The sequence below is a fragment of the Aphelocoma coerulescens genome, chromosome 1A (assembly GCF_041296385.1).
Source record: "Aphelocoma coerulescens isolate FSJ_1873_10779 chromosome 1A, UR_Acoe_1.0, whole genome shotgun sequence".
Lineage (NCBI taxonomy): Eukaryota > Metazoa > Chordata > Aves > Passeriformes > Corvidae > Aphelocoma > Aphelocoma coerulescens.
The window spans coordinates 44032072-44045424 of NC_091014.1; the positions used below are offsets into that span (position 1 = coordinate 44032072).

Below are 13353 nucleotides of genomic sequence, written 5' to 3' on the forward strand. Positions count from 1 at the left end.
GGCTCCTTAATGCTCTCTGAGGCAGGCTGAAAGTCTCAGCAGGTTTACCTCTTAAGCTGGCATCTTTTCATTCTCTCTCAGGAATGGAGAGGTGCCAAACTTCCCCGGGCAGCTCAGTTTTTTCCATCCCATCCTAGACTTCTTACAGAAAAGCCAAAATAAACTGCTGAAACCTTAAAGGAAGGATGCCATCCTTACAGGATAAGCTCTGGTTTCTACTGAAAGACCCTGGTAAATGCCACTCACTGGAAAAAAAGTGCATCAAAATGAAATGTCTGCATCAAGTGAAGGAGTCTGCATCAAGTAGCATATGTTCTGACAGAGAATTCTTCCAGATGATGATAGAACTTAAAAAGGTCTTAAATGGGACTGACACAATGCAATATACTAATTATTTGACAGTGCATAATATCTTTATTTAGAACAATAAAGTATATGTATATAATGTAAATTCCAAATTTGAACTGGTATAAAAAGGGATCTGGTAAAACATCTATCTTTAAGAGGACACATATGTACATACACATCACATTTTATAAACTTCGTTGATTACCTTCAGTCAGAATGTAACTATGCAAAACTGTGCTGACATTTACATTGAAATAAATGAATTTGCCCATGATGCAACCAGCAAATGTCTGTGTCTCTATCACTAAAGAGTCTGAAGTTTCTGCGTTCCATCAATTTGATAACAAAATAGCAACATGCCACCATTACTGTAAATCTGCATTTAAGACAGTTGAATCATATTCCTGAATTGTAGAATGTTGGATAATTCTTAAATGTAAATCTAACTCAAAATATCAGTATTTTATATGTACAGTTAGATTTTCAATTTAATAATTCTATTTTGTGTGCTGAACAGTTTCAGCATATTACGTAGAGAACAGAGAAAACAGAGCTGCTGCAGATGAGAATCTAAAAAATGTGCAGGTTGTACACATACTCCATAGTAAAGCACATTTTATAAGCTTGCTTATATGACCTCGTGATGAAATAAGTACCATTAATTCATTCAAATAAACACACGTCTAAAGTAGAACAGTTACTCAGTATAAGACTATCTGCTTTTTTATTCTCACAAGGCCACTATTAATTGCATGCAAATTTGACTATTTCAAAGGAAACCTAAAAATGTTACGTTTCTCACCAAACCACAGACATCCAAAAGCCAAATTTGGTTGACTTATATATATAAAAAAAAAAAAAAAACCACCCATTTTTCCCCCAATTTTATTTTAAGAGGAAGGGTGTTAATTTTCCAACTGTGTTAATGCATGGGCCCTGTATACCCAAAAAGAAGACTGAAAAACCTGATCACTCTGTAGAAGTTAAACAGCTTACAATGGAATACAGAAGCAATTAAAGGACGATTTCTGCCAAACCCATCTCCAACTGAAGAGTAACTTGATCTATTTCCATTGATTTCAAAGATGTCTCACAAGTCTGTAGTCTTTCAAAATTTCCCTATGTCCAAAGTAAAGATCTCCTCAGTGGGCACAGAAAGTTTTCAGTAAATTCACAATCCCACTTCCAAGTGCCATGCCATCTAGTGTATCCACACATGTCTAGAAGTTTCCTTCTGCTTTGCAAGAGGATTGAGAATGCCCAATGTTGTGTTCAGATCTCGTAAAAGGGGGGCAAAGAATGGGAAAACCATGTGGTCCAACAACAGTTCTGCTATTCCAGGTGTCATATGACTTTCATGCACATTCAAAGAACAGTGTTTGTGATGTGAAGGTCAAAAGTTTATACATGAATTTTCTTTCTGTTCTCATATAACCTTAAATTTACCTTGCTCCACAGAAGAGGTTAAAGTGTCTGACATTATTTGAAAGTGACTTACTTTAAGATGTTGCTCCTGGAAGGTGAACATTTTGTCAAGGTCAAAGTGTGTTTATTGTATATTTCAATTCATAACTGATATTTTCTATAGTACTGAAGATTAAGAAGCCTAAAATATCATGCTTTTGAATATTAAAGTATAATTTGGGGCACACCAATGTGCCCCAAATTATATGTTATTGGGTATTTGATTTTCCGTAAAGAATGCATTTAGGAAAATGAATATTTTTTATCAACAAAGAGCATTAATAAATACCAGATTTTTGTTTTACTTAATATAAGAAAAAAAACAAACCCTCAAATATATAAGCTAGCCTCAAGAGCACATAGTATGAAGTATTCAAAGTTTTTATACAATGTGTAAGGATAATCACTTCCATTTACTGTGGATACTTTTCCATTCAATCAAAACCAATACACAATTATTCTCTGCATTACCAATAAGGTGCAAATTTCCATCAATTAGGTCATGCTGACATTTCTTTTAGAGTAACTCTTCAATAAATTTGAAACTCAAAATCTGAGAGCCTTGTGGGTAAAGAACTACACAGTGTCAAAGGAGACTGAGCTTCAGATGGGGAATTCCATTGTTTGAGCAATGCACGTTTTAGAAGTGGTGAGCAACCCTGATTATTAACTGGTGAGTGCTCCAGAATCTTCAGAATAAACATGAAGGCCTAATCCCCACACTAAGCTTCTTTTGATCTTGTCTAAGAAAATTTCCTGAGGTGATGCAAATCCCAAAGTTCTGTTATGCTTAATGGAACTATGCTGATTTATACCAGCTGAGTAGGACTTGAGGACCCTTTTCTGACAAACATAAAGTGCAAAAAGGGCCTGAGTATAAATAAAAATTCTACATGATCAAATCCTTGCATCAGTGAATTCATGAGAAATTTCAGCACTGATTACAGTAGGGTCAAAATTCCACGTGGTGTGGCTACATGCACACATCAGCTCTGTCATCAAGTACGGTAAGGTTCTGAGATTCTTCCTTTTTTGTAAGTATGAAAGACAGTTTTACCAATAATACACACACACACATGCACGCACACACATATATATTATATGTATGACATATTCTTTTTATGCATGGTTCTCAGAAAATTCAGCAGAAGATTAAAATTTCCACAAGAACTCTTAAAAAATTCAGTAACTATACATCTTAAAGAGAACTCAAACTTTATGCAAAACTTTAAAAGGGTTGTTTTGGTTTTTTTTTTAAGTTTTCAAGTTACGTAAACTAAAACTTGCTGACCTGGTCAATATCACAACAGATGACAGTGTGTCACCCGATGTGAGCTGCAACACTTTACCTTTCTGAATTACAACCCTAATACAGATAAATAACTCATTATCTGGCAAGAGACAAGATGAAAAGATGCACAACTACACTTGTAACTTCTACTATGGTATTTTTAGGATTTACTTGAAAATGTACATCTGTACATCAGTCCTGTTCATATTCCATGGATGCTATAACAGTCATAGATGCAGAAGACAGGTGGGAAACAAAGCCTTTCTCCTTTGTTTCAAAAGAATTAACTTTCAAGAGTGGAGAATGCCAGGATATTGAAGCTTACTAATCACTTAAAACACAATGCAAACATTTATTACAGCTGATGTAAGTAAAAGCTAAATACATTCTCAGGATCTTTCAGATTTGCTATGCTATACATTTAAAGACAAGGTATCAATGGCATGCATCTTCAGAATTTAAAATGCAATTCATGGGTTTGTCTTTATTCTGATGTTTGAACGCAATTCAGACTCTTTACTTTCCTTTAGCATGACTGGAAATTTCACCAGTGTTCATATAACCAGCAGTTACTCTTAATTCTCCAAAGCTCCATGAGGTACATTCACCTCCTCTTTACTTTGTCTTCATCCAGTATTTGCTTCTTCTGAACAGAGACCACCAATGCTGATGAATTCTTGAGGCTTTCTGGGGTGGGCAACCAGCCACCTGGCACCCGACAGAGACCACATGTTGCTGTACACACAGCCCTTGACAGACATAAACACAGATCCTTACAAGTCTAAGTCTAGAACACGAGCTCATGGCATGACTTTGCTTTCAAATTTTATATACAATATTGAAGTGTAGGTTATCTGTATCCATTTCTGCACTTTCTGTCTGCGCTTTATCTGAAGATATCAATGTAAGGTAGAGGACACAGAATTTAAATTAAGGATGCAAAGGTATTTATGACTTGCAATGATTACACACAGTTGGAGGCATTTGAAAGATGCTTTTCTGTTCAGGACTTATTTGTTTGCCAGAGTCAGCTGAAAGTATTAATGCAATTAAAAAACATCAAATGTCACACAAGGTAGATATTCATGTAAGATACAGTCCTGCTAAGTGCACACTCTTCTTGTCATTGTTCAATTCAGTGTTGGTTTCACAGTAACAAACACAAATTGTCCTCATTTCTGTATCATGTCTATGGAGTCATGGGCGGCAACAACAGATGCAGACTCAGTCTGTCACTCCAGAAGGAATACGAATGTGGTTAAAGCTGCTTCATTTATGAAGCGAACATGGAACTGTTACCTGCCTGAAGAGAAAAACAGAAATTCTTATTTTGCTGATTAGTTTTCCTCTCTGTATTACTAAACACTAGAGCTTTTCACAGACATACAACATAGACATTTTTTCCTTATACTTTTGGAAATAAATTTAATGACACTTGCATAGAGATTTCTTTACTCAGAAAGAAAAATCTTACAAGGTGTACTTCCCTGGTCCAACAACATACTTGCCTGCAAAAGCTCATTGATCTCATCTAAGCTAATGAAACAACTCTAATGGTTTTTCAGAACTGTTATGTTTGTGCACTTTGGTACTGGCAATCTCTGGCAGCAAACTTCCCTTTGAAGTCATCTGGACAAACCAAACTGAGCTTAAATCTTTGGAAAAATGGAACGAATTGTCCAATGCAGTGACAACTTTCCTTCTCAATGTACAGATGGTAGAACAGAGCAATTAAGGAGACTGAAAAAGCTCGCAGGTTGTAGCTAACGTAATCATATTGAACACCTGAGAGTAACTGCTACAGGATGAACTGCAAAACTGAGATTGTCTGTTATACTCTTATGCTGCTCTTTCCACTCATGAAAAAACGAAGAACTCAGCACTGACTGAGTTTTCCAGACCCTTACATTGATTCCCATGGGTTAAATACAGCAGTTTCTATGGTAAGAAGCCTCTTGCCAGAGAAGTGCACTTTTCTGCAGAGGACAGCTGAGACTGAGAAATCTCACTCACCTTTGCTCTTCCCTCTTACATACTAAAGCAAGAGTGATGCATCTGATAAGGCTACAGAGACTACAAAATGTGCTGACTAAGCTAAAATTAATAAAAGCTCAGCTCTACTCAGCCTGTTCTCCTACAGTCACCTGCTAATTTTACCAGATTGTGTTTTTTAGTTCACATTGCCTTGAAACAGCTGCAGTATAACAGCTGAAGGCTTCTCTGTATCAGCTCTAACACCAAAAAAGAGAAGCAGTAGCTGTCCTTCATTCTGGAATTCTTGTAGATTTCATTTTTAAGCATTCAAGTTAAAAATCAAAGGTTTAAATTAATGATAAAGGATTAATTAAATTAGCTGCTAAAGATCTTATGCACAAATGAAGCCTACTGGTAGCAAGGTTTATTTTTTCCCCAAAATGGACTCTGAATCACTTTATATTGCAGCAGCTGAAAGTAGTTAAGTCTATGGTAAGACTCTCACCATAAGAACTTACCAGTACACAAAACAGTAACAGTGTTGAGGGAGAAAAAGCAACAGCTACACCTGTAGATGCTCCTTTTCTTTTTGCTGCAACATACTGGAATAGAAAGGTTCTTTATTACTACAGTACTAGTCTTTCAAGGAAATAGAACAGAAGGGTTTATAAGTTAGTTAAAATAAAAGGGAGCCCAAAGAATTATAATTTATGTTTGATATTAGGTCTTCCTACTTACAGATGAATAGTCCTAATTTCTCAGGGAGGAGAAATTTGTAATACTCATCTATGCCATATATGCCAAAACACATGCCATATATTTAAGAAGACATCTGATGGAAAATGCAGTCTGTTTCAAGTTCCTGCTAAGGCCCTCTCCTGCATTTAACTGTTTAATCTTCCTTCATATAAAACAATGCTTTATATTTTCTGTGACGTTAAAAGGAAGATGTATTTTCCATTCCACAGGTTTTAACATTTATGAGGATGAGGTGCAGAATGACCTATTTGTAGCAACTAATATACTTGGTGAAATTAATACACAGTCTTCCATTCTACATACTGTATGTGAAGAAAATTTGTTTAAAGAATTTATTACTTTAGCAAGCTTAAAGACTGAAAATTTCAGCTCCTGTGACCAAACTGCTAGATCAGAACCTTGCCTATTTCTGCCTTCAACAATGGGCAGCACCAGGCATTTCACACACTGTGAGAAAACTACAGGATGTGTCCTTCTGCCACCTGCATCAGATCTTTCCCTAAATCATTCATAGTTAAAATCTGACCAAACATCATGAAATATGAAGTTAAACAATACTCTCAAAATGCTTTAGCATGGACTATTCTAACTTAAAATGTCCCTAAGTGCTTTCCTGGATTTCACAGAATTCCTCGCCCAAGTCATATTCAAGGAGCTTCAAAGCCTTGAACTGTTATTTCTAAGGTATATTTGATTGGCTGAGAGCTTTTTCTCTTCAAAAATCAGATAAAGCAGTGTATAAGTAGGAAGAGAGCCATGAATCATTTCAGGATGACCTTAGGAAGTTGTTAGCATTTGAATGAGTTCTCATTAACTTTCTACAAACTTTAAAAAGAAAATAAAACAGAAAACATAGTACCCTGGGGAATGTAAAAAAAGTGAAAGAACATAAAAATGTTATTGTAAAGGGTATTTTAAAGGATTTAGGAGCACAACCAAAAAAGACATTGCTTTCTATTTATTTCCATAGTTTTGACCTAGCTTTACACCCCACAGCAAATAACAACATTTACTTTATTTTGTTGCTTTCCCTATAGGTCTCAGCAATCCTTTCTCACAGTGGGAATAAAGACAGACAAAGTAATGTCCCTGTAATAAAATGCTATATGCAGAACTATCCTCCATATCAATTTCTATGTTTAAACCAGAAAGTCCTTTAAAGGGCACACTCTAAGCACATATTTTACCTCTGCAGCAAGAGTTTGTGTTTGTTCGGTTTTTTTGTGTTTGTCACAGAGCTAAATAGGAAGTAGTTCTCAGAGATAAAATTGAATATGCAAATACAAATATTAAGTGAAACAATGTACCTTATCTCATTTTCCTCTTGATAGTCAGGACACTGTGCAGTTTCATCACTTTCTGGTCTGGATTTGGGATGTATTTTCTAGGAAGAAAATGTACTAAATATAAATATTCTAAAGCTTTAGTAACTCCCTAAACAATTGTATGTTACAATTTGCTTCAGATTTTCAATATCAAAGTCATCTTGCAAAATGTAGGCCAAATCTTGTCCTCTAACATACATCTACTACTGATATAAATTTTACTATTGAAGTTTTTGTATTGTAGGCAGGGGCATAGGGGGCAAAAGCAAAAAAAAAATCCTTTCTCAATATACAATAGGAGAAATGGCAAATTGGGTGAATCCCACAATTTTTGTTTCCAATTAGAGAGTGATCATGCTGATAAGACAGGATTTGCACTTTGATGGTGGAATTCAAGAATTTGACACACAGATTTACATCTGCAAGTCATAGTTAAGTAAAGATCAAAAGAGGTATCTCGTGCTTTCAAATACAGAATGGTTCTGTTATTCCATCTCCCCACAGCTAAGAAATGTAGCATCACAATGTAAACAGTTATATGTAGTATGTCTTACCTTCCAGTATATGGCTCCCAAAATAAAGCCAATAAGGAGAGACAGCAATGATGTCAGTGCTATGCTGATCCCTTGCAGGCTGGAGCTGCTAATGAAGCCAAGTGCTTCTTCTGTAATTAAAGATACTCTCATTAGTGAAGACAGATTTACAGCAGAAAACTATCTTCAGGGCAACACTATTAGCAAGAGGACTTTCATGCACCACCTACATAACAGCATCTTAAATAGCAGAACAGATACTTCGAAGTGCCATGTACATGAGAATCCCTTCATACAAAATCTTACAGGAAATTTTTGATCACAAGGATGCTCCACCCACTTCTGAAACAACCGTGTTGCTAAAGTACCAACACCAATTCTCTTTTTGTCATTTGTAGACAATTATCTCTTTCGCACACTTCAAAGTTTTGGATTGAATAATTTTTGAAGGTCTTACTTTGAAACACAAAGCAATTCTGTGGAAAGTAATATATGTGAATTTGTGAATTTGCATTAGTTCCATCAGACAGCTCCCACAGACTACAGACTCTTTGCCTTGGCACTAATGAATGACAGGAGGCCTCTTGAGGGAGGCTGATTTAACAGAATAAGACTGACCGCTTCTAATATCTTCCTGGAAAGGTACCACTGACTTCAGCAAGATCAAACTCTTGTACCTTGAGGTTTACTGGGTGTTATTTGGTTATAACCATTTCTTCATAGCTTTTAACATTTTATCTGCAAGAGCACCAATCCCATTCTTTTACATACACAAACAATTCCATTCCCCTCAGTGGGAGCTGCATGCATGCTGAGACTAAAATTTGGCCCTTCAGTTATTTCATCAAGAGCAGTATGTGGAAAGTCCTACAGAGTCACCTGGAGACCCTCCTTCTGAAATGCAAAGTGAACCACAGGAGACTGGTAGTTTAGATGTTGTCCACCCAGGTGTGGTTCATTTCAAATTGGGTGTCTGCAGCTCAAACGGTGGGTGTATTGACAGATTACAGGAAAAGAACCAAACTGTAGGCACTGGAAAAGTGTAGGTGATTGGATACATAGAAATGAAAATGAACTGACAGCACTCAAAATTTGTGTGACTCACGCAAACAGCAAATGTCTAAGCACATACAATATGACATACTGGGTCAAACAACATGTGTTTAGTACATTACTAAACAGCCTCCAAGAAAATACTTTAGTTTAGAAAGGAGTGTTCTTATAATTAACTAGCAATTAATTTTCAACTCTCAGATTTTCTTGTTGACATTTTTCAAGTTTTAGACTTGAAATATTCTTTTTATCTCTGAAATTCAGCTGTGTTTTCTAGGTTCAATGTAGACAGAAATAAAAAGACAACATAAATATCTTATATATTCATATACTACATATATGTCTGTGTCTCATACACTGTTTACAAAGGCTAGGTTCTGACTGTAGGGGCTTGAGTTTCACTTATATCTGGTAGATTCGGCACATTAGAAGGAAACATCAGTCAAGCAGAACAGATGCTAGCTTACCATGAAAGAAATCTGTCTACAAAGGGAAAGACAGCAGAAAAACTTCTACGAAGTTCTACAGAGCTGAACATCAGCTGAGAAAGAGGGATTAGTCTGCCTCTGTCTGCTCAGACATTAAACCAAGAGCAGAAATTAACTCGGGAGACATAACTTTGCTAACTTTCTGTCCCAGACGAGGCACAGAGGGTGTTTGCTTGCAGAACTGATCTTCAAGAAAACTGGGCAAACTCCGGTGGAAGGAGACAGCCTGAACAACTCAAAAAATGCTCTCCTGTTGTTACTTTACCTGAATTGTAATCTCAGAAGAAAATTCTGATATTGCTCTTGTACTCTAGGCAAGTAAAAAGCAATATTCATTTGCCCAATGCCATTCTTGTCAGTGAGAGATTGCTGAGTTTTACAACTAAATTATGTAAATCATATGGGGATGGCCATGTTTTCTGGATTCCACCCCACAAACTTCAGAAAAAAATTAAAAAGTGAAATAAAAATCAAAGCAAAGACTCTTCAGGTCATGCATTTGATAACATGCTATGGTAGAGTGTATAATCTCAAAAACTCTTTGCCTACCTGTACTGCTGAGCAGCATGTCACGGCAAGCATGCTGTTTTTTATATGAACTACTAGAGAAATGTTCTGTATGCAGATTAATCAGTGATAATCTTGTACCTTTGTTTTTAACAGTATTTTTTACAAACTTAATGCAATTTAAGAAGAGACCCCTTTGCAATGAGGCATCTAAAACTGGAAAAATCTGATTTCTGAGAAGATATCCCCAATGCAGATGACTTCATCATCATCTATAGAAAACTGAAAAGAATTTATAATTAGCTTTCCATGTGGGGACCTGCAACCCAGGGATTGAGCCTAAATGCAGTCCCATTGTGGCACTCACCTCAGCCTACCTTTTAAAATTGACAACAGATTTTTTTTTTTTTTGCAAAAACTGAGAGTGTATGAATTAATTTGTAAGTTAAGTAACTCATAGCTACCTTAAAAAGCAAGGAACAATGGATTATTTAATTTCACTTTCAAGTCCAGAAAAAATTCTCTTGAAAGATCTGGGGAGAATGAAATGAGTCATGGCAGGTTTCTTCATGTGCCTTTTGTTTATATTAAAATTTAAAACAGAACAGGCTGAAAAATTTTCAGTCTAGAGAACCACCCAGTGACTTGTGTCCTAATGAAGAAAAGGGAGAGAAGGAAAGAAAGCTGGCTACCACAGGGACTTTTCCCTCTGTAAGAAACTTCGGAGCTCTACACAGAAGGAATAGCAGGAACCAGGTGTACCAATAACTTTATGAACTCTTTGGGCAATTCCAGAGGAACTGCTGATTCCATCCAACAAAGTGGAAAAGGGGAGCGGATGCAGGCTAGCATCTCTCAGAGTTCTCACTCTGCCTCTTGTGGAAGATTCCCTAAGGAAGTGAGCTCATTTGATGCTGATTTACATACATGGACATGGGGATGTTAAGCTATCAACAAAATATATTTACATTAAAAGCCACTCAGCTACACAATGAAGTTATTGAGCTGCTTCCTACCTTGAGACATGTGTGATTATGATTGAAAGCACAGGCTCAATTATTTTTTGCCATATATGTCTCAAAGGAATTTTCAGTTTACCTCTGCTCAGTTCCAACACAATTACCACAAGATCTTATCTGTAAAAGTGCAGAGCAGCTCTCACCTGTTCATTAGGGTTTCCCATTAACTATGGAGTTGGAACAAAGAAACAAAGGCACAGACGGCTGCATCAATTGCATTAAGCCATGGGTGAATATTTTCAAATTGTTGTGCAATTACTGAATTAAACTATGGTATTTTTTGCTTAATTAAAAATTGAGAGCTTCTTCCTAAAAACAGTTACAGAGATCTCTGTGTTTACATGTTCTTTGAGCAGCTCATTACTAAATAACAGGGCTAAATTATTGTGAGGAAATTACAGACAAAAATGGAAGGAGGCAACACTGAACTCTTAATGAAATTATAAAGAACATTATGGCATTCAGTTGAAGGAGAAGTTTTAGTCAGAGCTGGTAAGTTCAAGCTTTGATCAGAGCAATATGGAATTCATCTGATGGGTTCAACCACTGAGATAAGAGATTAGGACTCAAAACTTATCCTGACACTTGTTCTTTACATATGAACCATCACATCTACATTCTCTAGACCATGTGTGGTATAATGATCCAGAGAAATATGAGCAAGACTGGGACTCAAACAGTTAATTGGAACTTCAATGGACTACAGTCATGTAACACAAAGAGGAAAAAACAAACCAGCCTAAATAAATTTGGGATGGTGGTGGTGGTGTTTTGAGAATTTTATGGGGGAAAAGATGGAGTGGGAAAATGCCACAAATCTATATTCAATATTTAAAGAATGAAAACAGCACTATTACCATTCAAAAAAAAAATTAGAATAGCATAATTGTTCTATTTTTCATTTAGCTCAGCTAAGACTTTTTGTGTAGATTTAGTTGAGATTCTACTCTATTATCATAGTTTAATTTTATTGTTGTGTAAGAACAATGGAGTCATGAAACATGACTCTTTCAACAAAAGTAGTAACAACAAAAATCCATAACTTAGCTAATTTATATACAATTTCTGTGATAAATATTTCACAAATTATTTTATTAGATGATGCACTTCAGGTTTGTCTAAGTTAAATTTAAAATTGGGGCAGTTCAAGTCATCTGACTACACAGACTTTATTAATAGATTCAAAATGTATTAATCTGGAGGGGTCCTTTTGCAAACACTGAATGCTTCTAAATGCTCTAGAAACGATTAAAATGAAAAATAGCTCAATTTAAAACTGTTTAAAATTAAAAGGTTAATTTAAAATAAAATATTGTAGTTTGTGTCTGAAGATGCTTTTTTTCAGGCTTCCCCTCTTCTCAATGTTTTCCTTTTTGAAATTTCAGTCTAGTGGAGCTGTTCTGAGAACAGTACTGAAGCCAAGGGAATGCTGTGCTTGCAAGTCTTCACAGGGGAAATACTAAGTTTTATTCATTGTTGTTCCTTCCAAGAAGGTAAGGATTAACTAAACCAAAATTTCGTCAGCAATAAAGCCAAGACAAAACTAAAACTGGCACTGAAGGCCATTTCAGGGAGTAAAACAGTGACGCCAATAAAGATTCCCCAGCTCCCTCCCTGCAAAAAACCTCCAAACAAATAACTACAATGTAACCAGTCAGCATCCAAATTAATGTAATTTAATCTGATTATGCGTTCAGACTGTCCCCAGCCAGACATGCAGTCCTCATGTCATTTCTACATAAGGCTGTTAACTGATATCCAATTTTCCAATAAATTGCTTAAGAGAATGATAATCAGTTAAAACACACCTGTACAGCATATGGTAGCCAAGCAATTTCTTTGACTTACTGCATTATTTTAATTAGGCTTTTTTCCTACTTGATTATCAGTTCCAATTATAAAACAAGATTAATAATCCTGCTTCTGCACTCTCCTCCACAGTACAGACACAAGTGCCACACTCCACTGCACTGCCCGGCATCCCTTCTGTTACTGTACTGGGTCAAACTCCTTTCATCTGAACAGCTCCTGTAATCTGTTTGTCTTTTGGCTTCTTGATCCATTCCCATTGCTTCAGGCTGTGGCTGAATATTTTTCCTTTAGCAGTGACAGAAAAAATTATCACATGTTCAGACCTGAGAGAGAGACAGGTACGCATTCTTTAACCCCTTCCTAGTGCCTCAGAGTAGGCCCTGGGCTCATCAGGTTATTTGCAGACAGCTCTGTGACCTCTGGGCAAGGAGTCTATGCCAAGGAGTCTTCTCTTTTCCGAAGAGTCAGGCTGGCAGCCAGGAGTGGAGGGGGTTTTTTAATTCCTTCTGCTCTGAGGGTTCTGGGCTATGATGACTTAAGACCTACTCTTAATTAGAAAGCAATCAAGAAGGCCTTCAAATCTGATAGCAGCTGTGAGCCAACTACGAGGTAGCATGCATGCTGCTAAAACCTCGGAGGGTAACTAGATTACACATTCCAAAGAGAAAGAGCATGAGAAAAAACTCAGGCTTAGTAGCAACAGTGTCACCATCAGGAGCTACCATTGTGCCCACTAGACTACATCAGGCTGCCCCTCTGCACGTGTTTCTTTAAGCACAG

At 36.5% G+C, this 13353-nt stretch overlaps 1 protein-coding gene across 1 annotated transcript in view; it reads right to left on the reverse strand.

Annotated features, from left to right (window-relative positions):
- Nucleotides 1–407: 407 nt before the first annotated feature.
- KITLG (KIT ligand) overlaps nucleotides 408–13353 on the reverse strand; it is a 56716-nt gene continuing 43770 nt past the window's right edge. Inside the window, exons 7-10 of the mRNA XM_068999940.1 lie at nucleotides 7716–7825; nucleotides 7144–7220; nucleotides 5596–5679; nucleotides 408–4406 (exon numbers count right to left, since the gene is read on the reverse strand). Coding sequence (XP_068856041.1) covers nucleotides 5640–5679; nucleotides 7144–7220; nucleotides 7716–7825 — 227 coding nt within the window. The 3' untranslated portion in view covers nucleotides 408–4406; nucleotides 5596–5639. The remainder of the gene's footprint in view (nucleotides 4407–5595; nucleotides 5680–7143; nucleotides 7221–7715; nucleotides 7826–13353) is intronic.